The 24312-nt window shown below is 41.9% G+C and overlaps 1 protein-coding gene and 1 long non-coding RNA gene across 3 annotated transcripts in view; both read left to right on the plus strand.

Moving 5' to 3' along the window:
* LOC133502149 (uncharacterized) overlaps positions 1–16256 on the plus strand; it is a 28488-nt gene extending 12232 nt beyond the window's left edge. For both annotated transcript variants that reach the window (XR_009795373.1, XR_009795372.1), the window contains 3 exons: positions 11401–11527; positions 14696–14733; positions 15570–16256. This is a non-coding gene — a long non-coding RNA (uncharacterized LOC133502149). The remainder of the gene's footprint in view (positions 1–11400; positions 11528–14695; positions 14734–15569) is intronic.
* A 1910-nt stretch (positions 16257–18166) lies between these two features.
* The window catches only part of hsd17b12a (hydroxysteroid (17-beta) dehydrogenase 12a), a 37720-nt gene continuing 31574 nt past the window's right edge, over positions 18167–24312 (plus strand). Inside the window, exon 1 of the mRNA XM_061823143.1 lies at positions 18167–18520. Coding sequence (XP_061679127.1) covers positions 18343–18520 — 178 coding nt within the window. The 5' untranslated portion in view covers positions 18167–18342. The remainder of the gene's footprint in view (positions 18521–24312) is intronic.

A 24312-nucleotide genomic window follows, 5' to 3' on the forward strand; every position in this document is an offset into this window, starting at 1 on the left:
CTTTGCCATTTCAAATTCAAATCCTGTGGGCACTCATTTACTTTCATACTACCTTTACTAAGATTACACGTCAGGTTTTCCGTCACATTTGATCAGTTTTAACAGTCTCAAAAAAAAAAAAAAAGTTAACCTCTCCTCTCGCTTAGAACTTGCCACCAAAGTTGAATGACTGTACTGCATCTAGTATTTGTGTGTTGAGTGTGTGTGGTTTTTTTTAAGGGGCGTGGCCTGGCGACTGACAGAAGCCGGAGTGGGGTTGATTGGTCACCCTGCGTGTGAGTGTCTGTACAGGAGTTGTGGCCTACAGCAGTTCCTTATTTGATATGAATGTGTTTGACTGTTTTTCCCATCCAACGAACAGCCCTCAGTGGATCTGCAGTTTGTCTCTCCTTGCCCACACGCAAGGGTATCAAATTACCTTAATTGCTCTTTTTTTGTTTTTTCTCCAAGTCACTTGCGTCCCAAGAAAGGACAGGAAGAGTCTGTAGTAGTTGAAGACAATCAGAATAGAAATTTGTATGAACAACGTAGACATTTTAAAGCCCTGAAATGTACATGAATTCCTGAACCCACACTCTGTAAACTAGCACTAGCCCAAAAGACACATTCCATCCATCCATTTTCTTTGCCGCTTATCCTCACGAGGGCCGTGGGGAGTGATGGAGCCTATCCCAGCTGTCAACGGGCAGGAGGCGGGGTACACCCTGAACTGGTTGTTAGACAATCGCACGGCATACGGAGACAGACAACAGCCGCACTGACAATCACATCTAGGGGCAGTTTAGAGTGTCCAGTTAATGTTGCATGTTATGGGGATGTGGGAGGAAACCTGAGCGCCTGGAGAAAACCCACGCAGGCACGGGGAGAACATGCAAACTCCACACAGGCGGGGCCGGGATCGAACCCAGGTCAAAAGACACAGTATGTAGTAATAGTTATACAAAATACAATATTTTTTAATGCTGATTAGAATAATCGGGGTAGAAAATGGATGGACCGATAACTATAGGGCGGCACGGTGGATCAGCTGGTAAAGCGTTGGCTTCACAGTTCTGAGGTCCCAAGTTCAATCCCGGACCCGCCTGTGTGGAGTTTGCATGCTCTCCCCGTGTCTGCATGGGTTTCCTCCGGCCACTCCAGTTTCCTTCCACATGCCGAAAACATGCAACATTAATTGGACACTCTAAATTGCCCATAGGTGTGATTGTGAGTGCGGCTGTTTGTCTCGATGTGCCCTGCGATTGGCTGGCAACCGGTTAAGGGTGTACCCCGCCTCCTGCCCGTTGACAGTTGGCATAGGCTCCAGCACTCCCCGTGACCCTCGTGAGGATAAGCGGTGAAGAAAATGGATGGATGGATGATAACTATTAAATACACATGCACGTGCACAGCTCTGTTGTATATTAGCATGTTTACAGCGATGGGCAAAGTGCAAAACCTTTCGTCTGAAAAATTTCCTTTTTTTTTTTTTTCTATGAACACATCTTGCAAATGTAGTTATTTTTTTTGGGGGGGGGGGATAACCTTATTGTTTTTTTCAGAATTCCATTTGTGGAAGTCCTGTACATGCCATACAAAATCCCACAGATAGGAGGTTTTGCATCCCTGCCATCAATCCACTGTTTGTAGATATATGTAGATAGACATATTTTTTAAAATTGTGGTGGAATGGGGATGACGCGTCATGTGGGGTGCAGATAGGAAGGCGGAAGAAGGCGGGCACACACACACATTGTCACGTTTATTGGTCAGCTCGTGTCCAGATTGCAACAGTAAAAAACAAAAAAAAACTGTTCTTAGATATTTACATTTTAAAATGTGTGTCTTTTTGTGGCACTTCACTGTCTTGGAGGCCTTGATGACAAGAAGAAAAAAAAGAAAGAGTGGCCTTATCCTCTCTCGGCATTTCAATGTGGAGGACAGACCGTGAGTGTGTGTGTGTGTGTGTGTGTGTGTGTGTGTGTGTGCGCGCACCTATAAATCTGTGTAAGCAGTGTATCGTCACTCCTGGTCGTGACTCACAGCGCAGTTGTTTTCGGTCCCCTCTCTCTTTCGAGCGCTCTCTTTATTTTTTTTTTATATACGCCTGATCTGGAGGCTTTCATCCGTGCGCACACACACACAGCATTACACACACACCATTGTCCTATCGTGATATATTTCAAAGTCCTCTGAGCACTGTACTAAATTTGCGAACAGTCTAACTGATGTTTTCATCATTTCATCATGCATTTTTAGCCATTAATTTAAAGTGTGTGATGGAATCAAGTGATTTTATGTCAGTTTTGAAGAAATTATATTTTTGGGGTGCAAATTTCCTCCTAAAATATGGAGGGCAAAGGCTCAGAGAGGATTCTATCCTAATGACAGTTTTGCACAAAACCCGACTCAATTATTGTGGGAAATGCATGATGGAAACAGCAACTTCCATGCAGCTGACACTTGTGACTTGTATTTTGGAACCTTTTTATTGCATTAAATGGAATCAGGTGGCTTAATATGTCAGTTTTATAGTCATTCCATTTTTGTGCAAAGTCCAACTAAATTATTAAGGAATGAAAAGCCTCAGAAAATGCTAACGTCAATGCATCTGAGGCGCCACTGCACATGAACATTTTCCATGCATATATATATATATATATACATACACTGTACTGTGGTGCCTTTTGATGCAAGTTCAGTTTGACTTGTACCTCAAAATACTTGTCTCAAATCATCTTAGTGAAATCAATGAAAGCACCATTAATCTGATCGAGCATGCCCTCCAAAACAACATTTTGGGGTACACTGTGTTATTGTACTTCATAAAAACGTACAGGAATGTCACCATTAACAAGAATCTTAAGAAATTAGCACTACAGTGGATGACTGGTTAGCACATCTGCCTTACAGTCTTGAGGACTGGGGTTCTAATCTTGGCCCTGCCTGTGTGGAGTTTGCATGTTTTCTCCGGGCACTCCGGTTTCCTCCCATGTCCCCAAAACATGCAACATTAATTGTAGACTCTAAATTGCCCCTAGGTGTGATTGTGAGTGCGACTGTTGTATGTCACCATGTGCCCTGCGATTGGCATGCAACCGGCTCAGGATGTACCCCACTTACTGCCCATTGACAGCTGGGATAGGCTTCAGCACTCCTGTTACCCTTGTGAGGATAGGCAGCTCAGAAAATGGATGGATGGATGGATGTGTGTAGACAGTCTCACCTCAGTGATATTACTTGTTTGCAGCAGATGATAAAGAATATATGCATTGAGTATTTTTACATTGTGCATCTACATGATCTAACAGCATTTGTGTTTGAATAGCCCGTCTTTGGCATTTTCCATTCCAGTGTGTGAGGTAGAAGCGCGTGGACTTTAAGGAAAATTTCTGTTGTTGTTTTAAATACACAACACATCATCTTTGCTGTATGTTTAGTTTGTCTTGACAGCTGATTGGAGCATGTGTCTGACCTATGACCCCCTTCCTACTGTCTATCCAATATTCATCCATCCATCCATCCATCCATCCATCCATCATCCATCCATCCCTGTAAGGTCAAATTAATGTCTCAGGTGTACTGCCGTAAGCACGACAGCTACCACAATAACTTCTTAAGTATCTGAAAGACCCAAATTCGAGTCGAAATAAGATAGGAAGTAGTTGCAGAAATAGGAGAATACATAAGGAAGGAAGTACAAAACAACTTAAAACCAAAAAGCCATTTTTGATTTATGTAACCTGTTTCAAAACCCTTTCATAACCACATTCAGAAAAAGAGAAAAAAAAAAACCCAATCCAACTTGCACGGTTACTTTAATGTGTGTTTGACTAAAAGGCTCAAAATATTTTTTAATGGCTGGGTAAACGGTCCAGAGTGGACATGTTCGGCTTAACAACACTAAAATACACACACGCAGTAACATGATGAAAAAAAAACTTCAATGTAAATATTTACTCTGCAAATGGCCAATGTTTGAGTCTCCTTTCTTTTGGGTGTGTGGGGGGGGGGTTCACCTTTATTGTCATGAACATGTACAGTGAAGAAAATAAGTATTTGAAGACCCTGGTATATTGCAAGTTCTCCCACTTACAAATCATGGAGGGGTCTGAAATTTTTATCGTAGGTGCATGTCCACAGTGAGAGAGAGATCATCTAAAAAGAAAAATCCAGAAATCATAATGTATGATTTTTTTAATAATTTATTTATGTGATACAGCTGAAAATAAGTATTTGAACACCAGAGAAAAACAATGTTAATATTTGGTACAGTAAGTTTGCAATTACAGAGTAGTTGTAGTTGTTCACCAGGTTTGCACCCACTGCAGGAGGGATTTTGGCCCACTCCTCCTCACAGAGCTTCTCTAGATCAGACAGGTTTCTAGACTGTCACTGAGAAACACAAAGTTTCAGCTCCTTCCAAAGATTTTCCATTGGGTTTAGGTCTGGAGACCGGCTAGGCCACACCAGAACCTTGAAATGATTCTCATGGAGCCACTCCTTGGTTTTCCTGGCTGTGTGCTTGGGGTCATTGTCATGTTGAAAGACCCAGCCACGACCCATCTTCAATGCGCTGAATGAGGGAAAGAGGTTCTTCCCCAAAATCTCACAATAGTTGGCCGCGGTCATCCTCTCCTTAATACAGTGCAGTCGTCCGGTCCCATGTGCAGAAAAACACCCAAAACGTGATGCTACCACCCCATGCTTCACAGTAGGGATGGTGTTCTTGGGATAGAACTTTTAATTTGTCTTCCTCGAAACACGGTTAGTAGAATTATGACCAAAAAGTTACATTTTGGTCTCATCTGACCACAAAACTTTTGTGCCATGACGCCACTGTATCATCCAAATGGTCATTGGCAAACTTTAAGACGGGCCTTGACATGTGCTGGTTTAAGCAGGGGAACCTTCTGTGCCGTGCATGATTTCAAACCATGACGTCTTAGTGAATTATCAAGGTTCACCTTGGAAACGGTGGTCCCAGCTCTTTTCAGGTCATTGACCAAGTCCTGTCGTGTCGTCCTGGGCTGATTTCTCACCTCATAAATTTCAGACCCATCCATGATTTCTAAGTGGAAGAACTTGCAATATAGCAGGGTGTTCAAATACTTATTTTCTTCACTGTATGTATGCAGGATTTCTTACAATATAATGGCAGCTACCCCATAACGAGAGGGAGAACAGCAATTTCAGGGACACATGCAAAACATTTACCCTGATGATCAAAATCGAATGGACATCATTAAAATGACTTGTTTCATCAAGTAAACCATGTATGATACAACCATGTAAAAACTTTTTGAACTTGGTGTCACGACCCATCGGAACGAGAGGTAGGACCCAAATGCAGGAACTCGGAAGACGCAAGGTAGTTCAAGAAGAGACACGTTTATTGTATGCAGAGTTCGGGGATCGAGCAGGCAGTCCGGTGCACGGGGAAACAACGCAGGCAGAAGTGTCAAGGAATCAGGCTTACAAGGTTGGTCAGAGAACGGACGGAGGTCAGTACACACAGGTTCAGTCAGGAATACGAGAGTGCTGGAACGGGACATAAAGCTCAACGAACTGGCGGCGGACCAGTCGTCACCGGGTCCTACATATACGGGGGATGATCAGCCCGCATGAGGAGCAGGTGTGCCCCTCCCAATCAGCGCAGCCGCGCGGGCACCTGCACAGCTCGTGTTGAAGCGGCAGGATCATGACACTTGGTTACATTAAACCACTTATTCCTCACTGTATTGGATGTTCCAAAATCAATTTTAAGTAATCCATACATACATACATACAAAGAAAGTAAGCTGTGTGAAAAGGTGTGAAATGAGAGAAGGAAAAAGTATTGAACACACCAACTGGTTTGTATTTTAGTACTGTGTACAAAATCCTTTGTTTGCAATGGCAGCTCCAAGACGTCTCCTGTGCATGCATTCCTTCGGTGTGATTTTGACCCATTCCTCCACACAAGCTTCAAAATTCAGTGGGCTTCTTTTATGAACCTTGAGTTTGAGTTGTTCCCGTAGATTTTCGATTGGATTCAAGTCAGGTGATTGGCCGACCCGTTCCGTCAGGTTCATTTTTTTTTCCCTTCGAAACCAATTGAGCGTTTCCACGGCAGTATATTTCGGTTCATTATCCTGCTGATATGTCCACACTCGTTTCATTTTCATCATCCTCGCAGATGGCAGCAGATTTTTGTCATGAACGTCCGGTTACATTTGCCCGGTCATCCTGTTTTTTTTTTTTTTTGGTCATCTATATTGCGGATTTTCAACGTGGGTCTGGAAAGGTATATACCCTCTTAATTTCACCGATAAATATTTTGGGTGTCGGGGGGCCTTAATACCTTTCAATTTATACTCTTCATGCATTTACTTTTCATTTGAGGCTCCATCCATCCATCCATCCATCCATCCATCCATCCATCCATTTTCTTCCCCGCTTATCCTCACGAGGGTCGCGGGAAGTGCTGGAGCCTTTCCCAGCTGTCAATGGGCAGTAAGTGGGGTACACCCTGAACTGGTTGCCAGCCAATCGCAGGGCACATGGAGACAGACAACAGTCGTAATACGCACAATCACACCTAGGGGCAATTTAAAGTGTCCAATTCATTTTGCATGTTGTTTGGGATGTGGGAGGAAACCGGAATACCCGGAGAAAACCCACGCAGGCAACGGGGAGAACATGCAAACTCCACACAGACGGGGCCCGGGATTGAACCGGGGACCTCAGAACTGTGAGGCCAACGCTTTACCATACCACCGTGCCGCCATTTGAGGCTCTGTTAGATTCATTTGCTAATTTATTTTGTGGTGGTAAAAGCATTTCATATTTTGTACATTTGTTTTGACTCGAGTCCGTCTTTACGTTACAATGTTTTGTTTGGGATTTATGCATTTTATTTTTCTTGATCGGTGCACTAAAAAGTGATGTGAAAACTTCTTTGCAACAACTGTGGCATCGCCAATTACTGTAATGACATGTACATTACAAACGTTTTCACTTGTTTGGCATTGTCGTCAATCCATAGTTGGGGGGGGGGGGGTTGATTTTATTATTATTTTTTTTTCCCCCCAAACAACTGCTCGTCCTTCTGACCACGTCACGACTAAACGTCTTGGCTTCAACATCGATAATGGACAACTTTGAATGACAGACATAGTTAATAGTCAACATTTATTCAATTGAATGTGTCTTAATTGCAGTCAAGGGCACGTCAGTGCTTCTCGGAACGGGGGGTACTTAGGAAGATGGAAAAAACCCTCAAGGAGTTTGTCATTGAAGGAACCCTTCACAATGGCTACAATGAACCTCAATTGGCCACATCAAACCAAAATGGACAACTTTGATTTCATTTTACGATAGCTGAGTTGTTTTTTTTTTTTTTTTTTTTTTTTTTTAATGGTTCTTGTCATGGGGCGCATGGTGGTAGAATGGTTGGCACATCTGGCTCACAGTCCTGAGGACAACGGTTCAAATCCCACCCCTGCGTGTGTGGTGTTTTAATGTCCAACCTGTGGCTCTGTGGATTTTATTATTATTATTTTTTACCAGGTATTCCAGTTTCCTCGCACATGCCAAAAACACGGATGGTAGGCAAATTGAATACTCTGAATTGCCCACAGGCGTGAATGTGTGGTAATGAACGTTTGTTTATATGTGCCCTACGATTGGCTGGAGACCACTTCAGGGTGTACTCTGCCTCTTGCCCGAAGATAGTTGGGATGGGCTCCAGCAAACCAAATAGTGAGGGTAAGCAGTATGGAAAATGGATGAATGAATGAATGTTGAAGTGCCATTAGTATATGAATTTCAAAAAATTCCGGGAAGTGCTCTCAGGTCAATGGTGGGGTCATCAGATGTGACCGCCTGCCTCTACTCACAAGCAATGAAAACCAATTTACAACCCCAATTCTAATGAAGTCAGGACATTCTGTTAAATAAAAACAGAAAACAATAATTTGCAAATCATGTTCAACCTATTTGATTGAGTACACTACAAAGATAAGATATTTAATGTTCAAACTGATAGTGTTGTTTTTCGAAAATAATCAGTATATTTGAATTTTACGGCTGCAAGACATTCCAAAAAAGCTGGGTCAGAGTCATGTTCACCACTGTGTTACATCACCCTTTTCTTTTAACAGCATTCAGTAAACATTTGGGAATGGAGGACGCTTGTTGTTGAAGCTTTGTAGGTGGAATTCTTTCCCATTCTTGCTTGTTGTACAGCTTCAGCTGTTCAACAGTCTGGGGTCTACGTATTTTACACTTCGTAATGCGCCGCACATTTTCAATGGGAGAGCAGTCTGGACTGCAGGCAGGCCAGTCTATTGCCTACACTCTTTTACTCCAAAGCCACACTGTTGTAACATGTGCAGAATGTGGTTTTCCATTGTCTTGTTGAAATGAGGAAAAAGGTGTTGCTTGGAAGGCAGCATATATTTCTCCAAAAACTTGTATCCACCTCTCAGGATTAAGGGTGCCTTCACAGATGGGGAAGTTACTCAAACCATTGGCCGTAACACAGTCCCATACCATAACAGATGCTGGCTTTTGAACTTTGCATCCATAACAGTCCGGATGGTTCTTGTCCTCATTGGCCCGGAGGACGCAGCATCCAAAATTTCCTAAAACAATTTGAAAAGTGGACTCTTTGGATCACAAAAGACTTTGCCACTTTGCATCAGTCCATCTTAAATGAGCTCGGGCCCAGACAAGCCGGTGGAGTTTCTGGCTGTTGTTGATAAATGGCTTTTGCTTTGCATAGTAGAGTTTTAAGTTGCACTCACAAATGTAGCGCCAAACTGTATTTACTGACGTTGGTTTTCTGAAGTGTTCCCGAGCCCATGCGACGATATCCTTGACACACTGATGTCGGTTTTTGATGGAGTGCCGCCTGAAGGATCAAAACTCACGGGCATTAAACGTTGGTTTTCGGCGTTGCCGGTTGCATGCAGTGATTTCCCCAGATTCTCTCAACCTTTTGATGATATTACTGACAATAGATGAAAAAAATCCCTAAATTCCATTGCAATTGTACATTGAAGAACATTATTCTTTAATTTCTTAAACACTGAAGAACATTACTCTTCAACTGTTTGACTATTTTCTCACGCACTTGTTCACAAACCCATCTTTGCTTGTAAATGAGTGAGCAATTTAGGGACGTTCCTTTTATACGCAATCACCCGTTTACCTGTGGGATGTTAAAAACAGGTGTTTGATGACCATTCGTCAACTTTATCAGTCTTTTTTTTTGCCACCTGTCGCATCTTTTTGGGAACTTGTTGGAGCCATAAAATCCCAAGTTAATGATAATTTGCTAAAAGCAAGAAAATTCATCAGTTTCAAGATTAAATATATGATATCTTTGCCGTGTAGTCAATGAAATATCGGTTGAACATGAATTTGCAAGTCATCATATTGTGTTTTTATTTGTTTGACAGACGTTCGGACTTCATTGGAATTGGGTTTTGTAGTAGTGTCGTATGTCTGTTTCGTATACAAGTTATACTTTATCTTTTAAGAATTCCTGATAATGGCCTAAAATTGCCGCTTCCAACCAAAATTCCAGACTATCCCCCGCCCAAATTTCATGTTCCTATGTTAACCTGGCTACAGGTGGTGAATTTTAAAATAATTTTCTCTGAAGGGAAAATAATGCAAGAAAAATAATCAGATTGGATTCACTGGAGGTGGAACAGTGGAGTAGCTGGTAAAGCGTTGGCCTCACAGTTCTGAGGTCCCGGGTTCAATCCCGGACCCGCCTGTGTGGAGTTTGGATGTTCTCCCCGTGCCTGCGTGGGTTTCCTCCGGGCACTCCGGTTTCCTCCCGCATCCCAACAACAATCGGATACTCTAAATGGTCCCGAGGTGTGATTTTGAGTGTGGCTGTTTGTCTCGATATGCCCTGTGATTGGCTGGCAACCAGTTCAGGGTGCACCCAGCTGGGATAGGCTCCAGCACTCCCCGCGACCCTCGTGAGAATAAGCAGCGAAGAAAATGAATGGATGGATTCACTGGATTCCAGTAAAAGTTAAAATAAAGAGGTACAATTAGTTATGTGTGTGTGTCAATGGGGAGGGGAGGGGGCCGTGTGTTCGTGGGTGTGTGTGTGCACGTGTGTGCTAATAAGGCTGAGGGTAAAAAAAACAAAAAAAAAAAAAAAAAAGATCTCTTCCTCATCTCTTCCTCAAACAGGTCGGCCATCTTGTGAGGAGCCCCGGGGATGAGTGATGCACATGAATGAATGTAATCGAATGTAATGTCACTACTGCATTACTTGCATACATTTTATATGTGTCACCCTTGCCCTCAATAACTAACTAAATAAATTGAAAAAAATATATAACCTACAAAAGAAAAGGCAGTGGAGCCTCGGCAGAGAAAATGGCTGCTCATGTCCTCCACCCCCACCCCCCTCTACCATGTCCTACTCCCATCATTTGAACACTCCAAAGGATCTTATACTTCCCACTTCTTGTACCTTCAAGAAACTTGCATGCACTTGACTCTCAAAGTACATTAAACATATTAATCACATTAAGAATTTCACCTCATAATTGTTTTTTTAATCTTAATCATTGGGAATGTATGATGTCATATTTAAATTTGACTCATAGCCACTCCTAAGGAAGAGAATGATGTCCAAAAAACACAAATTTATAATGTATATTGTGTCACACAAGTCACTTTTACATGTAATATTAACATACCTTTGCTTTGTATTGTATAATGTATTTTTTTCATGTTAGTCTATTGTTTATATGAAGTGCATCAAATTTCATTTTCACGCAGAATAGGATATATTAATACATGAAAAAAATTAATATTTAAGTCAACATTTTTTGAGGGTTGTTTTCACGTCATATATTTATATTTAAATGTAAACATTTCAGCTGAAAGAAAAATAATTAAGCTTCATATATGTGTTAATTTTAAAATAAATTAAATATAACATTTTATAATCAATCTTCCTCATGTGTGTTTATAATCCAAATAGTAGCTAAATTAATAAATGAATTAATAAAACACACGGAAATTTGAAAATATATCTATATCTTGCTCTTGTTTGTTTTCATAACATTGAATAACTAAAAATTCAACCTGATAAATATTTGTAATGCATTCTAATTGACAAAAAAAAGAATAGTGTTTTCATTTCAATCTCATGCAATTTGAATGGAATAAATACAAACATTTTGTAGATTAAATAGATTAAAGGTACATATAGTTAATAATAAAATCTGAACTCTCATGTGTTTCAATTTGAATTGGACTAAATAGAATACAAAATATTTTTCATCTTAATTACATGTAAAAGACACACAAAAAAAGAAAGGAACCTTGCTTTTGGGTGTGTTTTCCTTCATTTTTTTTTTTCGCAAGGCTCACATGAATCTTTTCCTTATGTTGACCCAGGAAGGATGGAAGGTGCAAAACCAAGCTGGGGAAAAGGCTGAAGATGAGGAGGGGTTGTCAGTCCAATCCCCCGAGAGTGCCTCAAGCCCCATCGCCAGCCAATGTCTTGTGTTCAAAAGGTGCCAAGGTAAACTTTGCTCCGTCTCATGTTTCTTTCCTGTGTGCTACATTCAAGTTACTTGATGAAGGAATTTTTCAAAAACTAGGAAACATCACAATAAAAATGGCATGCCATACAAGTGGACCCCTAAAAGTTTTGACATCAGATTTTTCTTTTAAATTAAGGCCTTAATTAGCCTCAAAATGCTGGAATCTGACATAGACCCCCCCCCCCCCAAATATAGTATTTTCTTTTATAATGACGAAAAACGATGGAGTGCAATGTGTACTTATTTAAGTTGGAAATTGTGCTGCAATTGTGTTCTATTTGTTGTTCGTGGGGGGAAAAAGCTGCTACTTGCAAACAAACAAAAAAAAAAACATTTCCATCTCTATCCAAAATATTGTGACAAAATATCAATACTCGCTCACACTGAGCCCGCTTGATTGAAAAAAGACAAACACAGCTTTCCAAATTTCTTCCAATATGATCGTGTGTGCATGAAGTGATTTTTCTTAATACGGAGGAAAAAAAAGTGTCAAATCTTTCTGTGCATCTATTGCTCTCTGTTATTATTTTTTTTGTAAATTGCATGCAAACGAGAAAAAAGTGTTTTGCACATGACATGTTACATCTTGTACTTATTGGTAAAATGTAATACAGTAAATCTGTTTTCCTTCACAGTAAGTGATATTTCCAATATTTTGTCAACACTTTTTAAATATAGATATAATATCATTCTCAATCAAAAAATTCCATAATTATTTCCAACAAAATACGTTTTTTTCTTTTCTGTATCGAAGCTATTTTGTACCCCATTTTTTTGCATTTTAAGTATGTGTGTGTGAGTGTCGATAAATATTTTCAAATGATGGCGTGTAGCTTAAATGTGGTCAGGACATCAGTCTCACAGTCACAAGTTTTAGGTTCAAATCTCGCATTCCACCTGAAAAACTTCATCTTAGGTGCATCAGTGATTAGTTTTGAAGACTCGGATGTTTCCTGTTGACTTGTATCGTAGCATCACTGCATTGCTGAGTAAATATTGTGTGTACATGTTTGTCAATATTTTATGGTCTCTTTTCATGGGACAACACAGAAGAAATGACATTTGCATAATGTACATAATGTGCGTGTGGAGCTCGTACAGCAATGTGGATTTTCTGTCATTTCAAAATAACTCGACACACCGATATTAATGTCCAACCGCTGGCAACAAAAGTGACTGCACCCATAAGTGTTCAATGTTCAATGGGGTTTAGGTCTAGAAACTCGCTCGTGTCACCACGTTCGTCGTCTCTACCCTCAGATCGTTTGGCAAGGCAGTTTAGGAAGGGAAGCATGTTGGAATACATCCCTGTGGGCTTGTTTCCAAAGGGATTTTTCACTAGCGCGTATTAGTGTTGATGGTCCTCTCAATGAGCAGAACTTTGTTCTCTGCACTTTGTTGCCCTCACACATGCAGGAAACCATCTTAACCACTAATACGTCGATTTTGGTCTCATCAGACACCAGGACACGGTTCCGGTAATCCATCCATCCATCCATTTTCTTAGCCGCTTATCCTCACAAGGGTCGCGGGGAGTGCTGGAGCCCATTCCAGCTGTCAACGGAGGCAGGGTACACCCTGAACCGTTTGCCAGCCAACCGCAGGGCACATAGACACGGGCAAGCACGCTCAAAATCACACCTCGGGGCAAATTAGAGTCTCCGATTAATGTCACATCTTTCTGGGATGTGGGAGGAAACCGGAGTGCCCGGAGAAAACCCACGCAGACACGGGGAGAACATGCAAACTCCACACAGGTGGGGCCGGGATTTGAACCCCGGTCCTCAGAACTGTGAGGCCAACGCTTTACCAGCTGAGACACTGTGCCGCCGGTTCTGGTAGTCCTTCAGGAAACTGTTTGTGGGTTTTCCAGTACATCATCTTTTCTACGACGCGATAAGCACATGCGCTCAACCTCTTTGGGCGGCCATGTTGAGTTCTGTCCTGGGTGGGACGTGTCCTGGTCTCGCTAGCAGTGCTGCAGCTGAGAAGCCGTGCACATCAACAGGTCACGTGACACCGGGCGGAGAAAGTAGTTAACCCGGCACAAATTGGACATTTTCCCTTCGGGGTTGACTCACTTTTGTTGCCAGCGGTGCAGACATTAACGGCTGTGTGGTGACTATTTTGAGGGGTAAATTTACATTATTATACACGCTGTACTCCATTGTTTAGAGTGATATCATAAATTATAGTTAGAAAAATGTGAGGGTTGTATTCCCTTTTGAGAGCCACGTGTGTGTGTGTGTGTGCGCTCGCACATGTGAGAGTTTAGATTTTTTGGATTGTTTGTGTGCAATTTTGAGTGTCTTAAATAAATTATTTATCACTCATCACCCGATTGTAATTCAAATAGTTAAAATACATAATTTCACATGTAGGAACTCATAGTGTGTGTGAATTTTGTGAGTGTGTGTGTGTGCTCTTTTCTAATCATAGCAATTATGTCATTGTCGATAATTACGTAACGTTCGAACATTATGTCAGATTGGAAATTTTGCATTAAATTGTTTTGGTCTTAATGTAGAAATTAAACCAAGACTCGGAGTTTCTAAAGGTTTGTGTGTGTGTGTGTGTGTGTGTTCCCTCATGTGCTAAATCTATTTAAATTAACCTTTAGAATGAAAAGAATACATTTTTAAATCTAATATACAAGTAAAAATGTATTTAGAGTACAAAAAAAGCTGTTGTCTTTGCAAAATCAATCCATAATAATTTACATTCGCTGATCTGATGTTAGCAAATGAAATATAAGTTTTGAAAGAATGTAATATTTAATTATTATGATTTTTTTGTTCCCCAATTCTTCTTATTTAGTTTGATTTAGAATTTGTTGAATTATACATGTTTGTGGCAATATTTGAACTGTACACAGCCGATGGTTACTACATTATTTTGTACTACACAAACATAACTGTGTGTGTGAAATGACAATTAAAAAAAAACTGAAAAAGAACATTATTTTATAATTCCAGCGTGGTGAAAATTACACAGCTGGTAAAGCGTGAGATTCCGCCTTGCAAACTATACCTCAACTTGTGACAATGTTTTATAAATGTAGACAGATACTATTTATCATATGTCAATTTTTGTGTTAGATTATTTACATTTTTCTCTCTCTCTCTCTCTCTCTTTCTCTCTGTAAGTGCATGTGTTCAGACGTCTCCCATAAAGCCAGAAAGAGGTATGTTATGTTCCGTTCCTTTGCTGTGCAATGTAAACTGACGATATTATTCATATCTGTGGAGTGTGTGTGTGTGTGTGTTCTGTGCATTCAACCTGTGTTCCTCTTTGCTGCCACTTTGTACACTTTTGTCGTAGTACAGTACTCATCAAGAGGATAGTAAAAGGTTGATATGTTGTGTTAAATATTGCTATTATTGTAAAGATGAGGAGGACGCTCACACTTGAGGTCCTGATTCGTCTGCGTGTGTGTGTGTCGCTGTCCAGTTTTGGTGGTGCTGAAATGAGAAACCAAGTGCTTTGTGTTTGAAATTAAATCTTAAAAAGCTTAAAATGAGCATTACCAATGTTACTCTTAATTTTGTTTTCATTTTTATGTTGTCATTTTTTTATGTTTAATAAAAAATGTGGTATAACAATAAATGTCTCGTTAGTTTATATTTATACTGTATGTAAACGCCGATACATGCTATATGCTACATATGCTCCATAAGTAGAGCGTATGCTATGTGCATGTGTTTACTTTGCCCTCGTGTAGTGCCGATCAGGTGTTCTGGGAGTGTCGTTTTGTGTATATCTTAAGAGGAGGGGATCAGGAACCTATACATTCATATACATGAAAATTAATAAATGATATTATAAAAAAAATCAACAACTTTGAGAGTCAGGGTTGTGTAATTGTGTGTGAGATAAAGGAGGGATTGAAAATTTGAATTAAGACGACACGCTTTGATTTTTAAAAAATATATATTAGTATATTAAATGCCTTGTAAAAGTAGGAGCTATCCATCATTTCCCCAATATTAAAATTCCACTTTTTGTGTGTCCTGTTTACAGTTGCCAGGACGAACCACGTGTCAAGGGGACTCAAACTTTTTTTTTTTTTGTTGTCGTGTAAACTAAATTAAGAAATAGTTTTCTCTTTTTTTCAACCCACCTGTGTGTGTGTGTGAGGGAGAGAGAGTGTGTGTGCGCGCGTGCGTGCCTACGTGTTCTCCTTTTGATACTCATATGTGCACTGTATGTAAATGTCGCTCTGCAAAGGCGACGTCGCATGTTTTATATCATTATGTATCATGACGTGATTTAGAATTTGACTTCATCCCTGTGGGATTGTGTGTGTGTGTGTGTCCGCGCGTGCGCGTGTGAGGTCTTCTGAGCTCAGGTTGCAGTCGCGTGCACGCGCGTCGTTTTGCGACACGGATTGTGAGCCGACGCCCGCGCGCACGCCGGCCGTGCACGAAGCTTTTTTTTATAGTCTTGCGCGCACGCAGATTTCGGGTCAGGCTTCACGTGACTTCTTCAGAGGTCATTTGGCGCGTATTTTACGTCTAATTTGTGCGCGTGCATGAGAGAGAGAGAGAGAGAGAGCGCGCAAGAGAGGGCGAGCATGGCGCCTGCATTTGCGTGCGTGTGTGAGGGATGAAGAGGAAATTGTATAGACGAGGTGAACACGTGATTTAATACAAGGTGTATTGTATGTACAGTAATCTAACATGAAAATAAAACCATGTTTAAGGACAAGCACGTGGTCCGTGTGTTGTTTATGTAACGTCCCCGTCTTCTTTACAACTCGTGCACTGTCGTGACGATGATCAGAGGTGGAGGGGAAGTCTCGCGAGAGTGGGAGCAAAACGCATTGTTGGGAGTTGTAGTTTTTTTCGGATAACGTCACATGTACAGTATATAATTAGCATGCTATGCGCAGTACTGGGATTGCTATGCAGTATCTGCTATAGTTTTGTTGGCAGATAGATGGCCGGATGACAGACGGATGAATTAAAAACCCGAATTACAATGAAGTTGGGAATTTATACCAAATTGTTAATAATAACAACATGATTTGCAAATTATTTTCAACCTATGTTCAATTGGGCGGTAAAGCGATGGCCTCACACTTCTGAGGACCCAGGTTCGATCGCGGCCCCGCCTGTGTGGAGTTTGCGTGTTTTCCCCCAAAACATGCAACATTAATCAAACACTCTAAATTGCCCCAAGGTGTGATTGTGAGTGCGGCTGTTTGTCTCCATGTGCCCTGCGATTGGCTGGCAACCTGTTCAGGGTGTACCCCGCCTCCTGCCTGTTGACAGCTGGGAGAGGCTCCAGCACTACCTGTGACCCTTGTGAGGATAAGCGACAAAGGAAATTGGATGGATGGATTGAATACACTGCAAAGTCAACATCATTAATATTTAAACTGCTAAACTTTTTTTTCATTTTTTATTTTCATTCATTTTGAATTTAATGCCTGCAGCACATTCCCCAAATTGTTTGAATATGGGGACGTTTACCACTGCACTACATCATTTTTCCTTTAAACAACATTCGGGAACCGAGGGCACTAAGTACATCTCTGATAAAGTTGTTGCTTGGAAGGCAGCACCAAAAACTTGTATGTACCTGTCAGCCATAATGGTGCCTTGACAATTGTGAGGGTTACCTGGAGCCATGGCTACTATCACAGCCCCCATACCATCACAGATGCTGTCTTTTCAACCTTTGGAGCTTGTTATCACACATTCCATGTCATTCTTTTCCTCTCTGATCCAGAGGTAGTGACATCCACGATTTTTGTGAAATATATGTTATGTGAAATGTGGACTTGTCACACTACAACATATTTTTCTACTTAGTGGTAGTCCATTTCAAATGAGTTTGGGCCCAGACAAGCTGTGAGCGTTTCTGGGTGTTGATAAAGTATCTGGCTTCCCTTTTGCATGGTACAGTTTTAACTTGCCTCTGTAGATGTAGCAATGAACTGTGTGAACTTTTCTGATTATTATTTTTTTTTTCACACAATGATGGTGGTTTGTAAGGGGTTCCAACTGAATATAAATTGAGGTTGAAAAGGGTTTGCAAGTCATTTAGTTATGTTTAACACAATGCCCAACTTCTTTGGAATTGGGATTTGTAGATGGATGGGTGGCGGGATAGATGGATGGATGATAGCTATACAAATAGTATGATGGATCAATTGACGGATGTTCTGTACTGTGCACGAATAGAACTGTTATTTGGCGGTGTCTATGCGGACGACGACCAGATATCTGAAATAACCAAGTGAGTGACTCATGTCCTAGTCGGCATACGATGACGTCCCAAACCGACGTGTCGCTGGGCCAATCGGCGCTCGCCCCTTCGGCCGAAGTCGAGGGGGGAGCGCCGAGGTGAGCGGGTCCCACCAATGAGAGCCGCCTTTCATTCATAAAGCGGCGTGGCCACTCCGGTGGGGTTTCGTAACGCACCCTGAAACCGGCAAACCTGTTCGGCCCGCCGGCCAATCGCGACGCGTCCCGGCCTCCTTTGGGCCCGCCCTTCTCGTGGAACGGGAGGCGAATGATTGACGCGGAATTTAAGCCAACGGGAGGCGAGGGAGCGCTTGAGAGGCGGGGCCCGCGGCCAATAGAAGCCGAGGTAGGCGGGGCGTGGTCAAAATCAGGCTCAGCAAGTGTGGCCGGGGGGGGGGGGAGTGGAGAAGCGTAATGCTACAACCTCCTTATAAAGCCACTCTCACGTCCTGCCGTGGAAATTCGAGGCTTCCAATTGAGGTCTCACTCACCCGACGAGTCTTACGCCCACTTTCGGACCGGACACCACCACCGCCGCTGCCATGACGTGGAGCGACGTTCGGGGCATGCTGCGCGGGGCCGAGACGCCTCTTTTCTGGGTCGGGGCCTTCGCGGTGGCCTCGGCGCTTCTGTGGCTCCTCTACCGGCTCCTCTCCGGCTTCAGGGTGTGGGTGCTGGGCAACGGGCAGCTGATCTCCCCCCGGCTGGGCAAGTGGGCAGGTGAGTCCCCCCCCCCCAATCTTTCTCTCACTTCATCCTCACACAGCCAGTTCAAATGAAGCCAGGTGTGCCCAAACTTCACTCTTGACGCATTATTTTTTTAAGGGGGGGGGGGGGAATTGGGGTTCGCTGGGCTCGAATCGAGTATGTTGCGGTGGTTGCATAACCGGGCAGGTAAGCAAGTTGTACGAATATTAGCTTCACTTGTGTGCGTTTTCACCTACATTTTCTTTTTTGGGTGGCCCACTTCTTTTTTTTTTGGGGGGGGGGGGTAGATACAGCGGACTTTGAGCCCCATTACCTCCTCATAAAAAAATAACGTGACCTACATTTGGCAGCTTAAAACAGATTTATTTTCAATATTACGTGAAAGGTTGCACATCAGGTGGGATTTTTTAAGCGCCTTTGACGTGATTTATTTATTTTATTTTTTGCACGGAATCGCCCTTGCCAGGGTTTGACCCACTTCTGTCTGGACAAAAATACTGCGCAGTGTGCCAGTAACCCAGCTTCTCTCCCCCTCCCTCCATATTTTTAAAAGTTTTGCATGAAATCGTCATCTAATAAGATATAAAAATGAAGGTGCATTGATGAATGGTGCCTTTAGGATGACTAATGCTCATTCCCCCCCCCCCCCCTCCCCCTCCCATGTCACTGATGTTGCGCACACATACCGGTGCACATCGATGAGTCATGCACTCGTTCGCCGCTTAGTCATCCGTTGACCATATAGGAATAGCGATCCCATTCGCACACCCCTTTGCACCCCACCTCTTGGGTGCGTTGAGAAATCCAGCGGCACCCGAATGCACCACTTTCATTCAGGAATCATGACATCATACCTCCTGATAACTGGAATTCTTTTGATCCGATCCGATGCATGGTTCGAAACTATGTGAAAATGGGCTATTTGCGGACACTTGCGCAACACTTAATCGTGGAACCATCAATGGCTGAAAATAGAACGGGTGAATTCAAAGTGATGAGTCAGCATTTTTGCAGCACGTACAGTAACCGAACCCGGAATTTGGGTTCCGATTGCTTTCACAATGTGAACACAAAGCGCACTTGAGTCACTTTGCCTTGGAGTGTGTTGTATTGAATAAGGAAAGTGGAGTTGACCTAGACCTGGATCAAAAGAGGACATTGGCCCACAGCCAGAACACGATATTTTTTTTTTCCCCCAATCATCTTGCGATATGATTGCGAGTCCTTTATTCTGTCGGTTGAGTTCCTGGCAGTTCTGGTTTTAACAAGTGGACCTTGTTTATGGCAAACCAACACAAAAGGGATTCAGTTAAGTTTGCATTCACACTGTGATTTTAAACCTGGATCCAGATCTTTCTGATCTGGTTTTAGGTTCACTTTGTATTCATTGTGACTCGGTTGGATGGTCTCTGCAGGTGATCTAAGTTTGGTTTCCCGTCACAAGTGTTATCCAGATTCATATTGTCATTGAATCAAGAAAGTCGACCACAATCAGGACAAAGACTGGATTCTTTTTCAAATGAATTGACAATGTGAAAGCAAACAGAACTACGTCCTTTTTCCGTCGCTTTCCTTGTCCGCAGCTAACACAAACCAGTTTTTTTTTTTTTTTTTTTTTTTTAAATTGTTGAAATTGAGAGTCCGTTTGAACCACTTAGTTGATGCTGCAGGTGTGTTCACATTCTGGATCTTTGTGACCGTTAGTTGAGGGATTCCTTTTGAACTTGCTGTAAAAATGGCCACCTCCCGGAGTCACTTGGCCTTCAATTGACACTGTATTCAAATGATGAAAGCGGGCCAGAACTACATCCTGTTTTTCAAATCAGAATCCAAAAAGTCTCTCAGCGGTCGCTCCGCTACTTATCAACCTTCTTGATCTTCTTTTTAACGATGAATTGACCTAGTTCACACGTCTTGAGACTTTCTAGGCTAATCTGGGATCTCTGGTCTTGCCGTTTGTGCCATATCGTGTGCAAACAAGCATTGTTATGACGATGATTGACTTTGAATCCATAAATCCCCACATAAAAAGTGCTTTTCCTTCAGGTTCACAATGAAATCTTGTATATACTTGGAGCCTGGTCCCCTCGTGGTCCACTTTATGTCTATATTGCACAACAATGATACTGTTGCGAATCTCCATTTGGGTTCACCCAAGTTTGACTGGTTTTAAATGATGAAAGTGGATCAGAACCAGGACTGAATACTAATTTTCAAATTGACTCTCATTATGACAGGAAACGTCTCTTTCATTTCACAACCTTATTCCTTTTTGTGAAAAGATGGGACTGACCTCGTTTACTGTGATCGGACACAAAAAGGGGACTCTGTTCAGTTTGTGTTCACATTGAGAGCCAGTTTAAACATCCGTTGATCTGCTTTGTGTTCACATTGCACATCATTGAAGACTGCTAGCAGGGGTGATCTCCTTTTGGTTTCACCCGGCTCGACGAAAATGAACCAGATTCTATTTCAAGTCTGCGTGCAATGTGAATGTAGAGTTCCTTTTCCGGATCACTTTGTGTTCACATTTGTGTCTTTCTGATCCACTTCAGTTCAATGCAGTTCCTTTGTGTTCACATTTCATATCATTGATTGTTCCAATTGAGCTCTTGCTCCGTTTTACATAGTGTAGGGGGGGAAAAAATGCCGATTAATCACTCCTGAGCTGCAACTGGGGGAAACTCCTTTACTAAAATGCCAACAGTTTAGTTTGTTTGGCCAAATTCAGCAGAACCTCTGGTTACAAATATAATTTGCTCTGTAAAATTCAAATGTTCGCGAAGTGACTTTTACTGTTTTAAAGGAATGAAAATTGAAAATGAGCACAAAGTTCTAAGACTTCCGCAGCCATTCCAAGATTGAATCGAAAATGGTAATTTATTTAAAAAAAAAAAAAAAGTTCAAATTGTTCGTAAATGGGTCATTTGTAAATTGAGGTTCCGCCGTCGAGGCATTGCTTCCAAAACGGGGGTTCTGGCGGTTGAGACCCATACAGGAAGCGCATCTGAGAGAGGCTTACCTGCTCCAACGAGCGCTCTCGCCTGGGCTGGTCGGACCTGACGCACCGGTCGGGCCTGTTGATGCGGCGGGTGGCGTGATTTGTCGTTCCTGTGGCGGCATCTTTCAGCCGGGGGATACCCGTTATCTGCTGTGGAAAGAGAGGCCACGTCAGCATTTCTTAACCCTGAATAGTTCAGCCTTTTGTAGCTTTTGAAAGTTGTCCACGGATGAGCTGCGTGTATGAATTCAGGCACGGCCGTTCAAACGATTTCTTAGCAAAGCAAATGTATTTGTACGGTGCATATCAGAGTTCAAGTTTCCAAATTTTTTTTTTTTTTTTTTTTGCAATCTGTCAGGATTTGAATTAAAATGTACAAGACTTGAAACAAAACCATACCAAAATAAAAATGCAGACTTTTAATGACTCTTCAAATCTTGAAGCAGTTAAAACACCCCCAAAATACTAAAGTCGATGTAGAAATATTTTTTTTCACTCTGTAAATGATTGGATTCAAAACAATACAAAAGACGTACAGGGCAAAACGTTCAATTTGGAATGATCTCAAGTAAAACAGACATCCATCCATTGTCTTTGCCGCTTATCCTCATAAGAGTCGCAGAGAGTGCTGGAGCCTATCCCAACTGTCAACTGGCAGGAGCAGCACCTGGCATGTGCATGATGGAACATAAAATGGGATTCCAACTGGTTGCCAGCCAATCGCAGGGCACATAGACAAACAGCCGCATTCACAATCACACCTAGGGGCAATTTTTGAGTGTCCAATTAATTTTTTGCATGTTTTTGGGATGTGGGAGGAAACCGGAGTGCCCGGAGAAAACCCATGCAGGCACGGGGAGAATATGCAAACTCCACACAGGTGGGTCCGGGATCGAACCTGGGTCCTCAGAACTGTGATGCCAAAGGTTTACCAACTGATCCACCGTGCCGCCACAAACCAAACATTTCAGTAAAAAAAAAAATATATATATATATATGCTGTCCCCCCCCCAAAAAACCTCAGTTTCAATTTTTTTTTTTTTTAAAGTACCATAAAAAGTAAAAATATGCCCACTGTTATAGTGCATAAAAAGTCAATTTCCGCTCAGAAATGACAGAATTTCAAAGGTATAATACCTTTAAAGTAAGGAGTACCCCAAAATGAGCTTTTTCACAGATTTGAATATAACTGCTCGGCATATGTTCAGCCTCCATTTAATCGGTTTTCTAATGAAACCGACAAAGACTGGTTGACGTCCGACCGGCCCGTTTTTCCACAGCTTGTCGTAACGCAACGGAGGAGCGTCATTCTCCAGCGTGGTGTCATCTGAATGCACATTTCGTTGGGAATGTGGCTGTGGCGCCGCATTCTCGCCAAGAGCTCTTAACATTCTCAACGCAGTCTTTCGAAAAGTTCCAAGCATTCAGTCGACACTTTAAGTCGGTGCAACCATGACGTCAGCCACCAGAACACGTGCGCTCGTCTCATTTTTCCATGCCGGCGTGCAGGCAAAACTGGTTTGTCAACACGTGCTTTGCTCGGTGTGCTTAAATCTGCTAGCTCAGACTTTTTTATTTTATTTTTTTTTTAAGAGGGCAAAGTTCACTCACTTTTACTGAAATTCAAAATTGCACATGTGTGTTTCTTGCACATAGTCGCTGTCTATTTGGAGGAAAAAGGCCTAGCTCCATTTCCATTTCAGAGGTTTTAAAACGGTGATAACAAAAAAAATTCCGTGAAATCATTTCGCCTCCCACATTTTCAGAAAAAAAAAATCTTTTTCTTTTTACTGTAATTTTTAGGATAAAAGGTCAGAAAATTACAGCAGTACCCTGCCTCAGCATTTACTCCATGATTTCAGGTATAAGCTTTTTACTTCTATATACAAGCAAACATTTGAGATAGAAGTGAACACAAATCTGTAACTTAATGAAATAGTGTATACCTCTCTTTTTACCACTTAAAAGTTGCTGTCAAAGTAAACCTCAAACAAAGAATTACACGTGTCAGCCCTCACCAATATCTTTTCTTTCATGCTCTGGCCATTCAGCGGACTTGCTACTGATTTATTTACAATAACTTGGCCTTTTGCTACCAACGTAGCGTGGAATTGGCTATCAAGCTATGCCTACCACTCGAATACAATATGTGTCATTTGTCTTCTCTCACCGCATAGGTGAGAGAAGAGAAGACATGTTTGACTGACAGCTGAAAATTCCGCAGGGTGGTTTTTTTTCCAGAGCGTTCAGCGACGCCCCCACAGCATCTGGAAGCTGAAAGAACGTCCCAATTCTTGAAGCATGAGCTGTCATATTTGGCACTTTAAAAAAAAAAAAAAAAAAAAAAAGTTTTATTATTCGTTCAAATCTTCCCACCTTATTGTATTAATACTCTTCCTCTGTGGCAAGTCATATTTGCATTTTTTTGGGATTCTTTAGTGGGCCTTTAATGCGTACAAACAATGTAAAACTCCATAAGTAGGCTAGTGTCGATGAGGCAGCGTTATAACATTTTCAGGTAATTGAACACAAACGGAGCTGCAACACATGTAGACAATATTACAATTGATAGGTTTCCATGCCTTGCGATGGCTGCCATCTTGTGTGTCATTGAGATAAAAAAACACAGGTGAGAGGTGAAGCGGGAATTTTTTTTTTTTTCGATGAATTTATTCGATTGGTCAAAGAGTTATAACGTCATAGAGGGAATCCTGGGACTGTGGTGACGTCATTGGGAACCTATCCGTATTGCAGTTTGGGGGAATGGTGGACGACTGGTTAGGACATCTGCTTCACAGTTCTC

Source organism: Syngnathoides biaculeatus, chromosome 6 (genome assembly GCF_019802595.1).
Source record: "Syngnathoides biaculeatus isolate LvHL_M chromosome 6, ASM1980259v1, whole genome shotgun sequence".
Classification (NCBI taxonomy): Eukaryota; Metazoa; Chordata; class Actinopteri; order Syngnathiformes; family Syngnathidae; genus Syngnathoides; species Syngnathoides biaculeatus.